General features: G+C 40.1%; 2 protein-coding genes across 23 annotated transcripts in view; one reads left to right on the forward strand and one right to left on the reverse strand.

Moving 5' to 3' along the window:
• Positions 1 to 10,780, reverse strand: part of LOC309863300 (alpha-protein kinase 1-like) — a 117,512-nt gene extending 106,732 nt beyond the window's left edge. For 11 of the 13 annotated variants that reach the window (XR_014310978.1, XR_014310979.1, XR_014310980.1 and 8 more), the window contains exons 1-2: positions 6,436 to 6,626; positions 2,234 to 2,354 (exon numbers count right to left, since the gene is read on the reverse strand). The gene's annotated coding sequence lies outside the window, so the exon portion shown is untranslated. Of the gene's footprint in view, positions 1 to 2,233; positions 2,355 to 6,435; positions 6,630 to 10,543; positions 10,591 to 10,695 lie in introns of those variants that run through there. The other 2 variants (XM_082727955.1, XM_082727954.1) reach the window with 2 other exon arrangements.
• A 791-nt stretch (positions 10,781 to 11,571) lies between these two features.
• On the forward strand, positions 11,572 to 20,641 carry TIFA (TRAF interacting protein with forkhead associated domain). Of its 10 annotated transcripts, none has more exons than XM_082728006.1 (5): positions 11,713 to 12,097; positions 12,608 to 12,776; positions 13,172 to 13,333; positions 13,533 to 13,589; positions 19,280 to 20,641. In XM_082728006.1, the coding sequence occupies exon 5, from the start codon at positions 19,304 to 19,306 to the stop codon at positions 19,859 to 19,861; it is 558 nt and encodes a 185-aa protein (XP_082584132.1). In that variant the 5' UTR covers positions 11,713 to 12,097; positions 12,608 to 12,776; positions 13,172 to 13,333; positions 13,533 to 13,589; positions 19,280 to 19,303; the 3' UTR covers positions 19,862 to 20,641. The 10 variants fall into 10 exon arrangements, with proteins under 10 accessions (XP_082584130.1, XP_082584136.1, XP_082584128.1 ...); XM_082728007.1 differs by having other exon boundaries at positions 13,575 to 13,589; XM_082728008.1 differs by lacking the exon at positions 13,533 to 13,589.
• The last annotated feature ends 1,438 nt before the right edge of the window (positions 20,642 to 22,079 follow it).

The raw sequence follows: 22,079 nt of genomic DNA on the forward strand, positions 1-22,079 counted from the left end.
ACAGTTATCTTGGAAAATGATGAGCTGCAGCATCCAAACTATAATTAGAGATTAAATTCTTCTGAAAAAGTGGTCAAATAAAAAGACATGTGATGAGGACCTAAGCGTTTTCTTTTTTATAGAAAAGAAAAGCACTTATGAACAGACAAGAATTTTGTCGAAATTTTTTCATATTTTTTTAGTGCTTATAATGCACTCATGGGGAATGTATCACAGTAACTAGATATGCTAGGGTTAAGATTCTAAGCAAAGTTTCCTGGGCAAGCCAACGACACAATATACTTTGAGGGGTGCTAGGAGTCTATGCAAAGATATGGCAACAGTGAATGTTAAGTATAACACATATAGACATAAATGTACAACTCCAGCTTATGGGAATCCAAAAGAATGAGAAACTAATTAGGAAATTATTAGCATGCATATCATGTAAATTTTCCATGTCTCTTTCCTTCCTTTTTTCCTTTCTTCAAAAGAATAAGTTGACTGCAGTAAAAACCATGGTTGAGACTGAAGCAATCAATGCAAGAAAAATCAACTGAGAGTAGTGTTTCAATGGGTATGTCCATCTATGTTCTCTGACTCTGCTATGCCCATTCTCTCTAGCACTGAGACTCAATCCTCTCTTTTTCAGACAGCTAGTTATTTGTATGCCAAATAAAGGAAAGGTAAGATTTATCTTTCAAAAACTGCACAGTTGTTTTTAACTAGGCAGCAGCATAGTTTTATTTAACACATTCTATTAGTTATGTCAAAAAGTAATACAAGTATGTTATATAATATATATATTATATGTTATATATATTATGTTATATATATTATATATTACTATTTTATACAGTAATATGAAAAGTCAATATAAAAATAAATATGCAGACATAGATAAAGGAAAAGGAACAATTATTTTATCACTGTAAGACAACAACCAAACTTTTAGAATATTTGTGAATTTATATCTTTCTATATTTTGTACATGAATTGTGTAGTTGTAAGTATAATAGTTAATTGATCCTGAATCTGTTTTTCACTCAGTATTTTCTATGCTAGTACTATTCTTCACCTTGTTTTACAGATATACCATAGCCCTCCCCACCCCATCCTTGGGGGGTACATTCCAAGACTATGGACATCTGAAGCCATACTGAACCCAATATAAACCGTACTTTTTTTCCATATATACATACATAAAGTATGTATTTATAAATTAGGCGCAGGAAGAGATTAACAGCAATAATAATAAAACACTAATAACAACATACTGTAATAAAACATAGGTGAATGTAGTATCTCTCTCAAAATACCTTATTATACAGGCATACCTTTTTTTTTGTTGTTTGAGAGAGAGAGAGACAGAGATAGAGACAGAGATAGAGAGAGAGAGAGAGAGAGAGAGAAAACGCGCACACACAAGTATGGAGAAGAAGGAGAAGCAGGCTCCCTGCCCAGCAGGGAGCTCAATGCAAGGCTCGATCCCAGGACCCTGGGATCACAACCTGAGCCGAAGGCACATGTTTAACCAACTGAGCCACCCGGGCACTCCTGTACAGGCATACTTTGAAGATATTTTGGGTTCAGTTCTAGACTACCACCATAAAGTGAATATTGCAATAAAGTGAGTCAAATAAATGTTTTTTATTTCCCTGTACATATAAAAGTTACGTTTACACTATGCTTTAGTCTGTTAAGTGTGGAATAGCATTATGTGTAAAAAATGTACATAGCTTAATGAAAAAATACTTTATTATTTTTTTATAAAGATTTTATTTATTTATTTGACAGAGAGAAATCACAAGTAGACAGAGAGGCAGGCAGAGAGAGAGGAGGAAGCAGGCTCCCCACTGAGCAGAGAGCCCGATGTGGGACTCGATCTCAGGACCCCGAGATCATGACCTGAGCCGAAGGCAGTGGCTTAACCCACTGAGCCACCCAGGCGCCCGAAAAAATGCTTTATTGCTAGAAAATGTTAATCATCATCTGAGCTTCTGTAAGTTGTTGTAATCACTCATCACAGATCACCATAGCACACATAACAATAACAACAAAGTTGGAAGCATTTGCGAGAATTACCAAAATGTGACGTTGAGACATGAAGTGAGCAAATGTTCTTGGACAAACAGCACCGGCAGACTTGCCCCATGCAAGGTTGCCATAAACCTTTTGTTTATAAAAAGCTCAGTGTCCGTAAAGTGCAATAAAGCAATCACAATAAAAAGAGATATGCCTATACTGTACTCACCGTTCTTCTCTTGTGGTGGTGTGAGCTGATAAAATGCCTGTGTAAGGAGATGAAGTCAGGTGAATGATGCAGGCATGTGATGAAGCGTCAGAAAAGATCATCTGCTTCTGGTGGTGGTTGACTGTGGGAAACCGAGACAGTGCAAAACCATGGATAAATGAGGGACTACTGTACTATAATTTGCTTGACCTTTCCCTTTTGTTAAAATGCTTATAATTTGTTGCTACCATAAATACCTTTATAATAAACATCTTTGTGAATTTTCTCCATATTAAGAATTATATCCTCCCTAGAATGGATCCCCTAAAAGAAATGACTAATGTGATCATTTTTAAAGAGACCATTGGCATACTTCATGATACATTAATGACCCTTGACCTAGATGATGCTCATGGTTCCCTCCTCCTCTCCCACCCTTTTGCCCACACCACCCCTCTCTGCCCTGCAAAGATATCAGGGAAAACAGGCAGAATAGAACTCTAGTGCTTATTTGGGGTTGATTCACCCTCTCTCCAATTTTTTTTTTTTTTTAGATTTATTTATTTTAGACAGAGAGAGAAAGCTGGGGGAAAGGGCAAAGGGAGAGGGAGAGAATCCTAAGCAGGCTCCCTGCTGAGTGCAGAGCCCAGCACGGGCCTGTCGCATGACCCTGAGATCAAGACCTGAGTGGAAATCAAGAGTTGGTTGCCCAAATGACTGAGCCACCCAGATCCCTTAACCTCTCTTTGATTCTTGTTTCAAAAAATACTGGTTACCTTCTATATTCCTTTAATTTTATGGCAATTCATGAGGACTGAAGATATGATAAAATGATAAAGCATTTTTTATCAACTATTTTGTACATCTGTAATTATGAAATTTAACAGATTGTTATTATTAATTGAGCTGTGTAACAAGCATCAGTGAGGTTCAAGTTTCTACAGTGATTCAGAAAATATCCACTTATTAAACACATTCGTTCAATATTTCCAAAACTTTAGCCATTTACATTCCACCTTTATAATTTTTACCATATCTGCATATTACCTGTGAGAGTAATTCCTCATTTCCTTAAAATCAGTAGTAAACACCTCACTTTCTTTTCACTTAACATCTTCCTGAGCAATAATATTCATTAAATCATAAATTTTATGAGCTAATTATTTGGTCTTTAAAATTATGTATTTATTTACTTATTTACTTATTTAGAGAGAGCACATGCAAGCAGGGGGATGGGGCAGAGACAGAAGGAAAGAGCGAATGGCAAGCAGACTCTGCCCCGAGTACAGAGCCTAACTCCAGGATTCATCCCACCACCCTGAGAACATGACCTGAGCCGAAATCAAGAGTCAGATGCTTAACTGACTGAGCCACCTAGATGTCCTGAGCTAATTATAGTTTTAATTCACATTAAACCAAAGATAAAACTCAAATTTTTGAAGTTTGGATATGTGCCAGCTGAAATCAGTAGTTTGTACACCATACTTTGAGAAAACTGTATTAATATATAACTGATATTAAAGCTATGATCATCTCTTTCTGTTCCTTACACATACAATGGTGGCACCAGATAATATTCTTACTTTTTAATTTGTCTATCTCACAGAACTCTAGAAACACAGGAAACCACAATACCCTGCAAAAATTGATACCACTGTCGATAACAAGAAACGGACTCCTCTATATAGAGAGGCAACAGATACAATAACAAAAATATGGCATGAATTTACATCAAAAGTTTGAATGCACATTCCTATGAAAATTCTCCAAAGCTTAGGTGCTTAAAATTTCAGGAAAGCATTTTCAATGAACATTTTATGCTAAAAAAGCCATCATTTTCTGAAATAGATTAAGGGACAGTAAAAGTAGTCAGTGTACTATGTTCAGGGAAAGGGGTCAGTGAAATTCTTTTGGAATGGGAGGAACCACAGAGTTTCAGAAAATATTTTCAAATGAATACACTTATTCTTAAAGAAAATTCCAGGTTCTAAACCCAAATTTAGATCCCATAGGACTCAAGGGGAGATTGCTAGAGCTTAATATGTCAGGTATGCTCATTATACAGTATTGTTTCATGTGAGATTTTATAACATCCATCATGATTTACATATGGCTCTAAAAATTATATATATATATATATATATATATATATATATATATATATTTAAAGTAATTATTGGCTCCTTTCTGGAAAGGAATCTATTTAAAGCCCCCTCCCCAGCCAATGTTACAGACAAAACTCATAGGTGTTTCTACCTGGCCCTCAATCTTTGTTTTTCTATGTCATGGTACCCTTTATTCTCAGAAAACAGACCCCACTACAAAACATACTCTTCTCTGGCCTGACCACAATGCACATCCTGGACAAGCCCTGGAGAGAATTCCTGGAGATACCTGTCACCTCCCGCTCTACCTGGCCAAGAGTCATTTCACACACACCCCGCCCGCATGGGCATAGCTGAAACCCTCACACATTCTTTAAAATCCCTCAAAAAACCCAATCTAACAGAAACTCAGGCTGACATCTTTCTTGACGTCCGGCCCTTGTCTTCCCTTGGAGAGTGAATAAACTGTCTCCTGCCTGTTGCTCTACTCTTTGTACATTTTTTGCTGCCCCCATCACCAGCTACCCTAACATTACTCATGCCAGTGAAGGATACTATAAAATTCTGGTGTCTTGTTAGGGAAGAACTTGAATTCCTTCAACTCCAATTCAAAAGATATTTGAAGTGGAAAGTAAAATTATTGCCAGAATACTTTTAAGCGCTTTGTTTCTCTTGAGGCTGCAAGTTGACGGAGTTTGGAAGGGGGAAGTGGAAAGAGAGAAGTAAATGATTTTGGTCACTGGATATAAAGACTTGACTTGGCATTTGTTTAGGTCTGGTGTGTCTCTGAGGTGGTAAGTGAACCTACACCTAGCCCGACCCAAAATTGTGCTCACCACACATGTAATCTGCTGACACCCCCTGGTGACAGGGCTGCACAGCTCCCGTAGTACAATTACAAATGCTCTATATAGTTCAATACTAAAAATGTATTTGAGGCAAAGGAGGAAACAGGAGAAACAAAGGAGCGTGGAGACTATGCTGCAGTATCCTGTGTAGACTTGAACAGCAGCAGTGATTATGTGTAAGGAATTTAAAAGGTTCTTAACAATGAAGTATCAGCCAAAAGCAGAGATTGCTTCTCATAAAAGCACTCGCTGCACTAAGTAAAAAGAAAAGAAAAGGCAGAGGGAGCTAGAAGCAAATATTACAGTGGTGCCATTATGTTGCCACATAAATCCCCACCTGCAAGTCCCAAACTATTCTAAAGCTCATAATTTGTGGCTTTCCAAATGAGTCTTAGAGCCCTAATTCCAAATGATAAAGTTTGTTAATGAAAAGACTCCTTTGCATAAAGCATGAAGTAATTTAATTTTTCTAGCTGCTTTCTGTCTATATAATGCTTTACCACACCCAGAATTCCCATCGGTTCTTCCCAAACAAAAAGAGTAATTCTCCACTCTTATCTGTTTCCTGGCAAAATCACTGAGGTCATCGTACAAGTGATAGTTTCTGTTATGATTACCTACGTACTCCAGGCAAAAGTCCTGGGGTTAATTTTTCATGTAAGTAATCCCACCTCTCTCTCTCTCTCTTTTTTTAAGGTTTTATTTACTTATTCCACAGAGAGAGAGAGGACTAGAGCAAGCAGAGGGAGAGGCAGGCAGAGGCAGAAGCAGGCTGCCCGCTGAACAGGGAAGTCCAATGTGAGGCTTGACCCCAGGACCCTGAGATCATGACCTCAGCCAAAGGCAGCCGCTTAACCGACTGAGCCACCCAGGTGTCCCAATCCCATCTCTTTTAATGCTTTAATCAAACACCTCAATTCAGTGACAAAGCCAGATGTTCAATAGCAAGCTACCTGACATAGGGACTTTGTTAGTAAAACTTTCTATAAAAAACAATGCAAAACAAAACAAAAAACCTTCTAAAAAACGGGTTCCTTTTTTCTTTCCCCAGTAACCGAAGTTTGTTGCTCCTTCCCCTTCCCAACCCTCACCTCCTTTCTGTGGCGTTTTTTGGAAGTGCAAGTATTCTTAGAGCTTTAAAGTTATTAAATATAGACAAGATCAGGAAGTAGGAACAAGGTCACAGTTCAGAAAAAACACTTTCTTATGCATTATGCCATCTTTTGTATCTATATCTACTGTGTTTTGTCATTTAAAGGCCGATACTCACCTTTGTCTCGAAGAAGAGGATAAACATTTTTAAGACCAGCAAATCTGACTCTGAAAAAGGTTAATTTTAGTGTAATCTCCCTGAAATACACTGTTTCTCATAAACAGCCTCGGTTTCAGGAAGTAGGAATTTGAAAGAAAGCAGTCTGTCACTGTCCCAGAATCTGACTGTGTAATTCAACTCTGGGACTTTCAGCAGTTTTGCACCATAAGACACACCCCTTTAGGGATGGCTTTGGTGAGAGGTATTCTGGGAGTTGTATTACTACAGAGAAGTTTCCTCTTTTAAACAAAGTGCAAGGAAACTCCTTATTTGAATGAAATCAGGATGGAGTCAGTTGCCTGAGGGCCAAGGAAAAAGAAGGTCAGTAAGAAACAATGAACATGACGTTGTTTTTGATCTATTATCAAAAAACAAACTCATGTTAGGGCTCCATTTCAAAGTGGGGGTGGTGAACAGTACTAAAAGGTGCCGGGAAGTGACAAAGGATGAGGACACGAAGTGTCCACTGGCTTGGCAAGTAGGTCAAAGATAGCTTTAACAAGTACAAATTCAGTAAAGTTGTGGCAGAAAGCAGGTGGAATATTTTTAAGTCCTAAGAAGATAACTAAGTAGGCGTATAAAGAGAGTCTTTCCATCTTGGATTAGATAAGTCTTTCCATCCTAGGTTACATAAAGTGTGCACATGGAGCCCGTGTTCAGAAGGGGTTACACTTCTGAAGTTACTTCTGGGTTGGAGCAAGATGATCTGAAGACTAACTTTATCCTTTTATTATATCCTATAATTAAATGTATAATAAACTTGAGGGCCACCAACAGCAAGGAATAGTGATATTTCTATGGTGTTAATGGCCAGAGTATTACTCTGGAACTTTTTCCCCTCAATTATGCACTTAGTTGGCAGCACAATTATGGTAAACATAAACAGAAAACTAGTGATGGAGGCCAGATGGAGAACTTATTCCAGGTATGGCATTTCTCTAAGGCTATGTTTTCTTTTTTAAATGAGAAAATAAGGGGCTCCTGGGTGGCTCAGAGGGTTAAGCCTCTGCCTTCAGCTCAGATCATGATCCCAGGATCCTGGGATCAAGCCCATTGGCTTCTCTGCTCAGCAGGGAGCCTGCTTCCCCCTCTCTTTCTCTGCCTGCCTCTCTGTCTACTTGTGATCTCTGTCAAATAAATAAAATCTTTAAAAAAAATGAGAAAATAAAAGTATTGTGTTATACATTATTTAATGTATAGCTTCTGATCTCTCAGTAGTATAAAATGTTATTTGCTAGAATGCTAGTGATTCTTCAGATTTTAAAAATTAATAAGAAGCACTAACAAATGTAATGTAAATATGTAAGTATAATAAAGGAGAGGTGAGGTTTTTGGGTTTTGTTTTAGTTTTTTCCTAAAAATTATACCAGTGAGGAGTACTATATGACAAAGTTTAGATTCAACAAGGGAAAGATTAAGTTATTTGGTTTAAAAGCCATGTGATAGGTAGAAATTATGCACCCCCCCCCCAAAAAAAAACTGACCCTTTTTTCCTTTCTTACAAAGCCTCTAGATCTCATCATGGGTTATTAGGACTGGATCTACTGGGGGTTCTCATAATCCACTGAGCTCCTCTAACAAAAAAAACTCTGTTAGTAGACTATTCTATTGTTACATTAAAAAATTACCACAAATTTAGCAGCATAAAGCAGCACCCATTAAATAATCTGTTCCATAGACAAAACATAAAATATTTGTAAATGAAGATATGTTTTATTTATTTTTTAAAAAGATTTTTTTTTTTTTTTTTAGAGAGAGAGAGGACATTCACATACACATGCACATAAGCAGTAGGAGGAAGAGGGATAAAGAGATTCCCTGCTCACCAAGGAGACTGATTCACTGATCAGTCTCTGAGACCAAAGACCTAAGCCAAAATCAAGAATGGGCGTCCAATCAACTGAGCCACCCAGGGGCTCCATGAAGATACATTTTAGATGTCAGTAAATGGTATCATAACTAAAAGATGGATGTTATGTAATATTTATGTAAAATTTAGAAGAAAAAATAATAAAGGTTCTATGATATAGAAAAACAAGCAAAAAACCCCAGCACCCATCTGTTATTTCTGTTCCCAGCAGTCAGAAGTCTGGGCACATTATAGTTGAGAATGCTGCAATCCTAATCTGAGGCTTGGGTCTCCTTCTAGGCTCATTCCGATTGTTGGCAGAATTCTAGTTGTAGGACTGAGGTCCTCATTTTCTTGCTAGCTGTTGTCCATGGACCACTCCTACCTCTTAGATACCACCAATAGTTACTTGCTATGTGGTCTCCATAGGCAGTTCCTGGCTAACATCGGCATATGTCTCTGCCTTCCTGGAGGGCTCAGTCCCTTTTAAGGATTTATGTGATTAGGTCCAGCCTTATTAGATAATTTCCCTTTGGATTATCTCAAAGACAAATGATTAGAAACCTAGTCGTAGGAGTGATATCCCACCATAGTCATAGGTTCTGTCCACACTCAAAGGCTGGAGGTTATATAAATTATGTACACCAGTGGGTGGGTATGTTGGGAGCTATCTTACCACAGAACTTTCCCACAACTACCTCCAGGAAGAAGCAGAACAGACGGCCCCAAACAGGCTGACTCCTCCTCCTTCACCTTCCGGTCCTCTGCCTTTACAGGCTCTAATTTTCATCTCACCATCTGACCACTCTCTTGAGAACCTGAATTCTATTGTAGTCTTCTATCTTATGAGAAATACTGAGGCATTAGAGCATTGAAACCTGTCTCCTGGGAGATTCCTCTTACTTGGTTCTTCTTTTAAAAGCTGATTTTTTTTTGAGTGTGTAACCACAATGCATGCAAATAAGAAAAATGCTGAACAGCGTGAAAAAGAACATAATGAAAAATATCTCCCCACATGGATCTTCTGCATTCTCTCCCCCAAATTCTTCTTCTCAGATTAATTATTCTGTTCCTTGGATTTCTTTGCAGATAGTTCATTCATTTACAGACAGGTTTTTTTTTTTTTTTTTTCTACAAATGGCAGCATCTTTGTTCAGCACTTTGGTTTTTTTTCTTTCGTAGTGCATCTGGCAGATCTTTCCACATAGATCTAAGCTGTTCAGGTTAATTGTAGTAACATGACTCCAGCAATAGGGAGGAGGAAGAGAAGTCCACACTAGCTTTCCTTTGTCCCAATCCCAACACTTCGGGCTTCCACTTGTCTCCTTTATTCCATTTAGAGAATAATGGAAAAAGAGTTAAATGAGAAATTTCAAGTAATTTTGAGTATTTTCACCAGTTGGTAGAAAACATCAGCCACGAAATGAGGCACTCCGGAGCTGAGTTATCCCAAATCTGAGCATCTGAGTTGAGCAGTGGAGACTTGGATGAATGTGTATCCAATGGGCATAGAGTGCATTGAACAGAAGGTGGGTTTCATATAATCCAATTACTAGCAAGTAACACAAACAAGCAACACTTTTCTTTCTTTTTTTTTTTTTTTTCCTATAAGGTGTGATTGTATTATCACAAATTAGCTTCCTCTGTTTTTGGTCTTAAGTGAAATACAATATCCTTTCAGGTATATCTGCTTAATTACGAGCTACTGAAAATATCCAAAAACTACTTTTGAGAATCTTTCCATGGAAAAATATCTTTCCATGGAAAAATATACTAGACTGTGGGCATTTTATGTTATTTTTACACTAAATGATTCATCACTGATATTTCAAATAGTAAATACTTCTTTTTTTCTATCAACAAGATACCTGCCTGCTGTTTTCCTCTGTTTTGCCTTGATAAACAATCCTAGCCTGACTTTTGGGGTATTCACTTCTCTGAAGGGTTCCTTTTAATCTCTTCCTAAATCCGTAGCCTAGGAATACTTACTTAAAGGGAACAGAAAACTGAAATGATATTCAGCATCTTAAATTTTAACAATGGTTTCATTTCATTTTCTTTATTAATATTATTAATAACATCCACTACACCAGTCCTTTATAGTTTTTAAAGCATTTCCAAGTTTTACTTAATTTTAAAGGCTGGAGATCAGAAACTCCAGTTCTGAAAATATTTTATTGTATAGGTTTATCGGAATTGACAAGTTACATATCTTACCTTCTACATGCTCTAATGTTCTTCAGAAGATACTCTGGCTATCCCCACTCCAGAGAAGAGATATTAAATGTTGATGATTAACAAACAAAATTGCAGCCTTACAGGAAATCAGCCTCATATGTAATTATATACTCCACCTTCCCCAGGCTTACCGTTCCTGATCACATCTAACTGAGAGGTCAAAATTTAACCCCACAGAATCTTTATCAGATGGGGAAGCAGCTGGTATTAATGTCATTTTATTGTCGAGGAAACTGACCTGCAAAGAGCAACTGTTCTGCAAGGCAGGGCTAGAATCCAGACAGATAAACGGCTTCCTTCTGACACCTACCAGGATTGGCGGGTAGAGTCCCACGCTCTGACGTTAAGTGGGCCCGTTCCATGTCAGTCACGTCCTTCTCTGTGTTCTACTCCTTTCTGAGTTTCACTCTTATCCTGCTCTTGACACGTACTGTCCTGAGGTTCTCTTCACTTTTAGTTCATTTCAAACCTTCTCCCTGAGACAGGAAATATACTATTTATTACCTATTTCACTGGAGGCTGTAAAGGACTCCTGGGACGTTAAGTGTTTCTCAATGTACCTTGTACCAGCCTGTACCTGTGGAACCCCAAAGCCTGGATGTTGAGTGAGGGTACCGTCGGGTGGTTGGGGCGGGAGAGGAAGCCCCTGGAGTGGTCTGGGGCAAGGTGAGCGCATCACGGGTAGCCACGGGCTCATTTGGAGCTCTGGGGCACGTTCAAATCCCGTCTCTGCTCTTGCTCAACAGGACACTTAGCCACTCTCAAGTCCACAGTTCAGTCACCTGGAAGGGGGACCTACCCTCCCTACTGTGAGGATTAAATGAGATAATACAAGCCGTGCAGCTGGCTAATTTAGGAAGTAAGTTCAACTCTCCGCCTGCCCCTAGCCGGTCCCAGGCCTCCACTGGAAGTGGGGAGGCAGAAGGGCGGGGAGAGGTGAGGGGTCCTCAACTTTTAAGTGGTTCTGTTTCGTTTTCATAAATCTAGCTCACTAGCCACATCCTCTTGGGAGGGGCCTCTTGTTTGGGGCGGTGAGGTCCCCACCAGTTTACTGCGCCTCGGACCTGGTCTGGAAGCCTAGCAAGGTGGTCGGGGGTCTGGGCTTCGCGTGGATCCGGCGTCGGCAGCCGCAGGCACCCGGCGGAGTAGGGAGGGTGCGGACGCGGGGCTTGCGTCCGGGCTTTATGAAGGCTTCGGGGCCGGCTAGGAGGCGCAGTCAGCCGGGAGCGGGAGGAGGGTGGCGCGCGCGGGACGCCCGGTGGCCCGCAGCTGCCGGCTCGCCGGGTTCGCGCGCGTCTGCGCCCCTCGGTTCCCGGCTCGGCCCCGCCCCCTCGGCTCCTTCCCGCTCTGTCCCTCCCCCAGGAGCCGCGGCGCGGCCGGCTGGCGCTTTCTAGGGTGGCTGAGGGCTCGGGGCGGTGGGCGGGGACCGTCTCCCGACTCCGGCCTCGGCGGGGTGGCCTCCATTAGTGTCGCGCGGAACCCCGAAAGCGAAGCCGCTCTGGGGAGTTAGTGCACCGACTCCCGGGCCCCAAGGTACTGGGCGGGCTGCGGGCTGGGGGTGAAGTGGGGAGGGTGTCTTGTCTGTTCATCGCCGCAGAGGGAAGCTTTGTCCCCGAGTCTTTCGCGGGGCTCGGTGGAAAGTCACACCTACTGCTCCTGCGGGCTCAGCGCACGGCGCGCTCGAACAATTCGATGCGGCACGGCCCCAGCTTTATAAAATTTAGGAGTATTTATAAATGCGGGGGGGGGCGTACTGAAAGGAAATACCAGAAATGGGATGCGTTTTCTTTACAATTTTCCATGTGCTTTGCAAGAGTTCTGTTTGTTTTCCTAATCAGAGAACAAAGAATTCCATTTATCAAGCGGAGCTCACAGAGCAATTGTGCGTGGACCCCTCGGCGTCCCCCAGGCGACTTTTCCGCGGGGCTTCGGCTTCCCTGGAACTTCGGTTCTCTGCCGAGGGTTCTTCTGGACCTGACCTTCTTGCCTCAGTGGTTCATTAGGAAAATACAGTAATCTCCTGTTTTCTGGGACTTTCCCCAGCTTTCAGATTGAAAGGAGGAATTTCGCAAAGCCCCCGGAAGCCAGAACCCACGCTGTACGCCGTAGCGGATGTCCACTGCCACCAAGAAGCTGGACTCTGCAGACCTAATTAGGGTAACAGTTTAATCAGGTCGAGTGGGAGAAGGAGGACCCTTTCTCAGAAGCAAAAGTGAGCTCTCTTAAGGTTTTCCTCTTGCTTTTTTTGGTTTTCACCACCTCTTTTGAGAAACCTATTCTTGAAGAATTGCTTCTGCTGAACGGTAGTAGAGTTCACAGATGTCTTCTAAGACACACTGGGGGTGAGGACCGGCGAGGGAGGTTCGTCGCGGGGATTACCCAGCCTTTGGCTGTGCTTCGGGTTTCTCTTCCCTCTTGTTAGCTCAATGTTGGTGTTGGTGAGGGAGAGAGCCTTTAAAAAAGGGTACTTGCAATGACCGATGACATACTTTGTCTTGAGATTATCCATAGGATGGGAGCTGAGGAGGGATGAAAATAAAACTGTTAGAATACCTTGCTTATTAAGGTATTCTATGGCCCAGAACAAACTCCATTATTTCACTACAGCTCACCTTATAAAACAAACTTAAAGCATGAGAATCCTCTTGGCATGCATGACCACCCAGGGGCACCAAATTTCTGTTAAACTGCTTGGACACCTGGCTCCTCCTTTGAGCAGAAATTTCTTTTTGTTCATGACAGTTGAGGTCCAAACAGCCTTTTTGCAAGGTCAGTAGTATGTCTCTTTACTGGCTTTGCCCAACTTTGGGAGGGATAGCTGGTGTGTGTGTGTGTGTGTGTGTGTGAGAGAGAGAGAGAGAGAGAGAGAGAGGCAGGGGTGGGGATGTGGGAGTGTGAGCAGGTCCCTAGAGACTGTATTTTTGCTCATAACACCTCTATACGTATCTATTTTTATTTCCTTTGAGAGGAGTCAGAAGGCAACCTCAGAGTCTAACCCTTCTCTTGACAGCTCAGAGACTCCCAGGTAAGTATGTATACTTCTTCCTGTCCAGCAAAGGAGAGGTTTACTCTTCTGACACTCAAGAATAGGGCCCTCACCTGATGTATTATGCTTTCTGTGATAAAGTTCTTGATAGCAGGGCTCATTTGCTCATTTTCATTTCTATATATTTATCTATTTATTGTGGTTCATTTGTGAATATAGATGTTACTGTGTATCACCACAGTGTTTTGGAACTTTTTCTTTAAACTCTATATCCATCGTGGAGTGAGAACTCCTGACCCTGAGATCAGGAGTTGCATGCTCTACTGACTGAGCCAACCAGGCAAACCATGTTTAATAATTTTTTTTTAAGATTTATTTATTTATTTATTTATTTGACAGAAAGAGATCATAAGTTGGTAGAGAGGCAGGCAAAGAGAGAGAGAGAGAGAGAGAGAGAGAGAGAGAAGCAGGCTCCCTGCTGAGCAGAGAGCCCAGTGAGGAACTTGATCCCAGGACCATGAGATCATGACCTGAGCTGAAGGCAGTGGCTTAACCCACTGAGCCAGCCAGGCCCCCCCTGTTTTATAATTTTTTAATACCAGTTATCATCACAGTTAGCCCCCTTAATACTTAGCTGATCTCCACTTCCATTTAATTCCATAAGAATCAGATGGTTTGTAATTTTGTAAAGAAAGTATTTGTTAAATGTTTGATTAGACATTAAGTACACATGGTATACAATTTCAAAGGTATAGAATGTGCAAAATGAAAAGTCTCCTTTCCACCTCTGACCCCAGCTTCCCTCCAGAGATAACCACTTTTATGACTATAAAAGCTCATTGTTTTTCTATCTTTGACAACTTATGCCAGGCATTTCAAAAAGCTGCTTTTGAGCATTTGCACATTAGTAATTTTTTTTTTTTTTTAAAGATCTACCATGGCACCTGGGTTGCTCAGTCAGTTAAGCGTCTGCCTTTGGTTCAGGTCATGATCCCAGCCAGGATCCTGGTGCATTGGGCTCCCTGCTCAGTGGGGCATCTGCTTCTCCTTCTGCCCCTTTACCTGCTCATGCTCTCTCTCTCACTCATTCTCTCTCCCAAATAAATAAATAAGATCTAAAAAAACAAACAAAGAAAAAAAACCCTACCAATTTATTTTAGTTTACTTTAGGGTTTTTGTTAGTTTCAGTCTTTCCTGTCTTTCTACTGACCACTCAGAAATGGCAGAGAAACAGGCCACTTGGTAGAGGGAACTTGCCACTCTAGAAATGAACAAATAAATTACTTTCTCAGTTCCTTGAACCGAGAGACCATGATTTATTCAACTTTGGAGCTCCACAAACAACCCACCACAATTCCTAGTGAGTACTGGGTCCCTGCAAATAGCCATACAAGCAGACTTAGTGATAACTAGTACTCTCAGTAACCTCCTGCTTCAAAGCCTCTTTCTCCTATGAGGCAGCAGTAACAGCACATTTCCCTCCCAAACACTAGAGTCTAAGTTGGTGTCTTGCTGGTTTTAGTACACTTCCATGGCCGTCCTCTCTACAGATTAACTGCTATCGTTTGTGGAGTAACTGGTAACGGGGAGCAGTTATTTGTTGTGGGTCAGTGAGGGTGTATTTCTTTTCTGTTTGAATCCTGCCTTTGATACTGGCTTTGTGACCTGGGCTACTCAGCTAAACCCTCTGAGACTTAGCTCCCTCATCTGTGAAGGGTGATTGGTAGTTATTCTGAAGATGAGACAATATGTGTGAATGGCTAGCATGGTACCTGGCACGTGGAGGGCATACAGTAAGTAGTTAACCCTGTTAACTGTCAGGGTCTAGGGTCATTTCGTACCTTCACTGGAGAGGTGGGTGCATGTCAGCCCAGGCAATATTAGGGCTCAGGAACAAATGACTTTAAACAAAGATTTGATTTCGTGCTCATATTACACATCCTTTTTGGCTCTGTCTTTGGCCCTTCTCCCCTCTGGGATAGAAGCTGAGCTGCTCTGCGGGACGGCTGAGGTGGCAGAGGCCAAGAGTATTGGTGGAACTACACAGTGGCTTTTAAAGCTTCTGCTTGCAAAGAAGCTTCTATGTCACTTCCATTCATGTTTCATTAATATGGTTGTCACTGCAGTGGGAAGTATCATCTCTCTGAAGGGGCAAGGCCTGGTAGGGAGGGGCAGCAAATATTTGACAGTAGTATGTCTAACTCAGTATTTTTGGAAAGTCACATTGTGATCCCCAAATTTGTCAAACCCTAAGAATTGATTCACACCAAGAAACTAGTAGCCATTGATTTGATAAACTAGAATGCCAATTTTCCCTCCTTGCAGTGAATAACATATCTACACTGAGAACTAGGCGTAAGAGCTTGTATGGGGCAAACTTTTCTTGGTAGATTTGCTCAAAAGCATGAATTCTAAGCTAATTCGTTATAGGAAGAACACAAAACAAAATTTGGGTGTTACCAAAAGATTGTACCCAGAATACACAGTGGTTTTTAATCCAGTTCTCCCTTTGGAACTGTTATTGTCCGAAGTCCCAGAATGAACCAGAATGATGGTGGTATGTCCTAGACAAGGCCGAGATCACTGACAGATTCTTGCCCCTCCTTTTTAGGTTCTTTACTTGTTAACAGCTAATTCTTTTCTTGTCAACCACTAATTGTATCATCTGAGGATTTGTTATAATTATTCTCTTTAATGCTGTCAGCTTCTTGAATAATGAGACTTTATTATCAAAATTAAAGTCATCTTCAAATCACAGTTCTACCCATTGTGTGTTAATTCTTGCTGCATTGGTTTCATAGTAATTTTTACTATCCTTGGTCCATGATTTTGAGGGTTCCTCTCACTTTGTTGCTGATAGCTGGGCACATCCTGTTTCCTTGGGTAGTATGATATGATGTAATAATGTCCAAAAACAATGTATGGCAAGTAAATTTAAAATTAAAGATATATTTCCAAATCCATAAAAAAGAAATTTTGGGGGTGCCTGAGTGGCTCAATGGGTTAAAGCCTCTGCCTTCAGCTCAGGTCATGATCCCAGGGTCCTCCAGCAACCCTCAGTTGCTCAGAGTTCAGCGTCTCTTATGCTTTGCCTCCCTATTTCATCTTATTTTTTTCTTCCCTTCCCCTATGTTCATTTGTTTTGTTTCTTAAATTCCACATATGAGTGAGTGCTAAAAATCAAATTCCCAATTTATTCAATTTTTAACAAATGATAGAGCAAAGCAAAATTTCTTTGCCCGAAGGCAGAGGCTTTAACCCACTGAGCCACTCAGGCGCCCCAAAATTTCTTTCTTATGGATTTGGAAATATATCTTTAATTTTAAATTTACTTGTCATACATTGTTTTTGGATTGCCCAGAATACACAGTGGTTTTTAATCCAGTTCTCCCTTTGGAACTGTTATTGTTCGAAGTCCCAGAATGAACCAGAATGATGGTGGTGTGTCCTAGACAAGGCCAAGATCACTGACAGATTCTTGCCCCTCCTTTTTAGGTTCTTTTCTTGTTAACAAGTAAAAAAATTTCTTTAAAAAAAAAAAGATTTTATTTATTTGACAGAGATCACAAGTAGGCAGAGAGGCAGGCAGAGAGAAAGCGGGGGTGGGGGGGGTGGGGGAAGCAGGCTCCCTGCCGAGCAGAGAGCCCCATGTGGGGCTCCATCCCAGGGTTGCTGGAGGGGAGGTGGGTGGAGAGAAGATAATTGGTAATAGGCATTAAGGAGGGCACTTGACGTAAATGAGCAATGGGTGTTATATACAAATGATGAATCACTAAATTTTCTCCCTGAAACTAATAATACAGTATATGTTAACTAAGTTGAATTTAAATAAAGAATTTAATAATAGAAAAAAAAAATAGTGCCATAGCTGCAAAACAGGAGGAAAGATTGTATTTTAGAAATAAATAGCAAGTGTAGAAAGAAAAGGAAAGCATTTTGGTTTTATTTTTTTAAGCAGCATAATAATTCTGATACCAACATCTAATATAGATGGCAAACAAAACCACAAGTCAACTTCACTTAAGATCATTGATTTCCAAAACTGAACAGTTTTTAAGGAATGCAGGGAACAGTCAGCATCATTCTGTTGATGTAATTTATCACCATGCTGGATTAAATGAATTCTCCGTAGAAATTCAAATATAAGGTCTATGTATATGTGTGGATATGGAAACAAGTCACCCATTTGTATTATTAATTTAAGAATGCAAGGTCTAGAACTAAATACAGTTTGTTCCTGTTTGTGTCAGAAAAAATTTTCTCGATGTGTAGAACGTAAGTTCTATGTTCTACATAGAACTATGTGTGTATGTGTGTATGAGCACACACATAGTTATGTTTATTGTATAAAGAAAATTTCTGTAAGGATAAGAGCAACTTTTACAGTGGTTGACTCTAGAAGAATTAGGGTGGAGGGAAGATACTCTAAAAATCTTTTTCTTTTCTTTACCATATCAGTTTTTAAAATGTGTGCATTTAATTCTTTTAAAATAAATTAGTTTTAAAATGGCAGTTCTTTGTCAGAATAATCTCTCCAAGAGATTGGTAATTAATTCTCCGGTCCTGTTATACTGCTTTATTCCACTGATTATCAAAGGTGCATGTAGGCAAGTGTAGATGGGGGGCACCACAGGGCCAAGAGCTCTAGAGAGATTTAGCTTTTAATAGCAGTTAGAATGTGACTAATGACAGTTTGTTCAGTCATTAGGGAACAATTGATAAAAATAAATAATTCCAGTAGTGTGTGTGTGCATCTTTCTTACCTGTTCATCTATCAGTGGACACTTAGCTTGCTTCCCTATCTTAGCTAAGTACTTATTATATTTAACCCTTTACCTAGTAGAAATATAAGTATGTAAATAACAAATATTGCAATTGTTTATAATTTTTAAATTTCTTTAATCAGGTTTTATAATTCATAACATCTAATTCCAATTTAATTAATAAACTGTAGGTTTTCTTTATGTGTATATCCTCTGAGGGCATTCAAACCAAGGGGATTATTTATTCCTGATTTTTAAAATATAGCTGTCATATTTTCTATGGGCCAAGTCACTATATTTAAATGAGAATGGAACTGAAGTTTCTTTATGCCCCTCTCAAATAACTTTATTATTAACAAATGTTTCTTGTTATTGTCTAGATTGTGTGTATGGTCTGTTGTCAAACTAGAAGTGAAAAAGAGATAGAAAAAGTAATAGGGGTACCTAGGTGGCTCAGTTGGTTAAGCGACTGCCTTCGGCTCAGGTCATGATCCTGGAGCCCTGAGATCAATTCCCACATCAGGATCCCTGCTCACCAGGGAGTCTGCTTCTCCCTCTGACCCTTCGCCTTCTCATGCTCTCTCTCTCTCACTCACATTCTCTCTCTCTCTCTCAAATAAATAAATAAAATCTTAAAAAAAAAAAAACTAATACACCAGATCTCATGGGACTTGGTATAAAATTTCACATATGTGCTAATTAATTGAGTATTCTATGTATTATCTTTTCTTTTTAGCATAGTTTATTTTTTTAATTTTTTAATAAGCATATAATGTATTATTAGCCCCAGGGATACAAATCTGTGAATCGCCGGGTTTACACACTTCACAGCACTCACCATAGTCTATGTATTATTTTCTCAAAGTCTAAATAAATCCCTATCAGATTTTCATCAAAATATTAGAATTAAAGATTTCAGTGCCTAAAAAATGGGAGTGCACTAACATGCTGGTTTGATTCTTGCAGGCAAGTCATATCCCGAGAGGCATCATGTCCAGTTTCGAAGATGCTGATACGGAAGAGACAGTGACTTGTCTCCAGATAACTGTTTACCATCCTGGCCAGCAGCAAAGTGGAGTATTCCAATCAATAAGGTTTTATAACCGAGATAAACTTCCTTCCAGCGAAGTGGTGAAATTTGGCCGAAATTCCAACATCTGTCATTATACCTTTCAGGACAAACAGGTTTCCCGAGTTCAGTTTTCTCTGCAGCTGTTTAAGAAGTTTGATAGTTCAGTTCTCTCTTTTGAAATTAAAAACATGAGTAAGAAGACCAGTCTGCTTGTGGACAACAAGGAGCTGTGCTATCTAAATAAAATAGACCTGCCTTACAAGTGCATGGTCAGATTTGGTGAGTATCAGTTTCTGATCGAGAAGGAAGATGGAGAGTCATTAGAGTTTTTTGAGACTCAATTTATTTTGTCTCCAAGATCACTCTTGCAAGAAAACAACTGGCCGCTCCAGAGGCCCATACCTGAGTATGGTTGTTACTCATTCTGCTCCACCCAAAACACTTCTCCTACAGAAATGGATGAAAATGAACTGTGAAGACGGAGGGCTGAGAGGAGAATCATGAAGGATGAAGAAATCTGTAGACATTTTATGGATACTTCACAGTTTATTAGTATATTACAGTCATCTGTTGTCAAATTTGGCATCTCTTATTATCATTTTGAAGTCTTTAAATTGTATTAGTCATCAGTTTAGTCATTTGTTACATACCTAGATGTATTTTGGAATTACTGTGTATTATTAAGAATTATTAAGCATATAAGTGTACATCTGTGAGGGTTAATGTACAAGAAGTATCCATGCTGATGAAGGGATAGTGTTCCCAGTAGGATTATCTTCTTTTTATGCTTGTTTTTAGTCCTATGTTTTGTTTTGTAAGGAACAGTCTCTTGGTTTGGTCAGATTATTTCACAAGTAGCCGTTTTTCAAGGTCAAGGCTGTGGGTGTGTTGTTTCTGGTGGTTTAGCCTGTTGGTACCTGCAGTACGAGAGTACTAGCCTAATGTGTTTTGGAGAACTGTCAGTGCATCATTGTGGTTTTAGTATAGGAAGCCCTATCTGAGCAATAATACCTTTTCTATGATTTCCTTTCTGTAGAATAATAGTGTTTATTCCCCAAAATAGGATTTTCCTTATATATATTCAGTATCTAAAACCAGTATTTTGGACATTTTAATGAACCATTGCTGTGTTTAGGATTCTTTTTCAGTTTTCTTACCAAACATTGACTTTTAGGTCCCATTCATTTTTAAATTCCATGAATTTGAAATTTTAACAACATTCATGCATATAATAAAGTCAAAGTTAAATTCTGTAACCATGTTCTTTGAAACCCATTCTGGAGAAGGGAAAGAACTGTTCTTAGACTGCTTACTCTAAGGAAGGAGTGCCAGAGGCCTCAGGCAGAGGCTGTGACTGGGGATTAAGATGGCTCTAGCTCTGCCCCTCAATGCATATTGGCTCCAAATCTCCATACATCACTCCACGTGGTGGCACATGGCCACTGGTAGTTCCTGTGATACACATTCTTTGGTTTCCTGCGTCCATCTTAAATCTGCTTCTTTTGCCAGTTTCTCTACCCCTGACCTCTAAATATCAACACTTAGTTGGGCTGCTCTGCCAATATGCTGCACCACGGTGATCTTACCTAGTATAATGACTTAAAATACCATTTACTTATTAATGACTTCTAAACTTGGACCTCGACCTGTTCTCTGAACTACAGACATATGCATCCCATCACCTTCTTGATGTCTTGATATAAATTCTTCATAAACACCTCAAATTTAACTTCCAAAACAGAACTCTTAATTTCCTTCACCTTCCTAAATCTGTTCCTTCCATTACAATTGTCAAGTTGGAAACCAGAGTTATTGTGAAGTGTAGTTGTAGCTGCTAGGATGGCTGTCATATTTCCAGATTTAACCAGCTGGGAGAGAATAAGCTCAAATAGACTTAATTACTTCCACATACCCGCAAAAGCAAGATCAGCATGAAGTCAGTGTTCCACATCCCTGGTCCCTTAGACATTGGACCAGGGAGGCCAAATGACACCTAAATGGAGGGCAGCTCTGTTGTTGAAGAGCCAACTCTAAACTCCAGCCTATTAGCCTACATCTGTAGTGAAGGGAGTGAGGTGGAAATCTCTGCTTCACTAGAACCAGGAAGTGAGATGAGAAGTTACCTCATGGCAGCCTTCTGCAAGATAGGGGAGCAGATGATAAATGGCTTTGTCCCATCTCCTGGAAGACTGCCTATCTTGCCATGTTCTGGGGAGGACCACAGGGCTTTGTTAAGATTTCAGTAGGAGTGTGGTTGAGTGTTGCTATACAGATGTGCAGCGAGCAAGGTCGCCAGAGCACCATGCTAGATGCATTATCCTACAGTTCTCTTGGATTCCAACTCTACTTTTGCCCCCCCCCCCCCATCTAGCCCATCAGAAAATCTTGTTAACTCTACCTCTGAAGTTTATCAGCTCTGCATTCCTATCATAATTATCAACCCAAGTCACATCATGTCTCATGGCAAGTATCACACATACACTCTTGTCCTCTTATAACCCATTCTCTACACAGCAGCTAGCGGAATTTTTAAAAAATGCAAATTGGATCATAGTCCACTCTGGCTTACAGAAAGTCAGTGGCTTTATACATCAAATAAAATTAACTGTTAACCATAGTCTCTAACACCTTACATGATCTGGCCCTTAAATACCCCTCCAATATCATATATTATTCTACCTCATGATGCTTCAG

This window comes from Mustela nivalis (assembly GCF_964662115.1).
Source record: "Mustela nivalis genome assembly, chromosome: 4".
NCBI classification, from domain to species: domain Eukaryota; kingdom Metazoa; phylum Chordata; class Mammalia; order Carnivora; family Mustelidae; genus Mustela; species Mustela nivalis.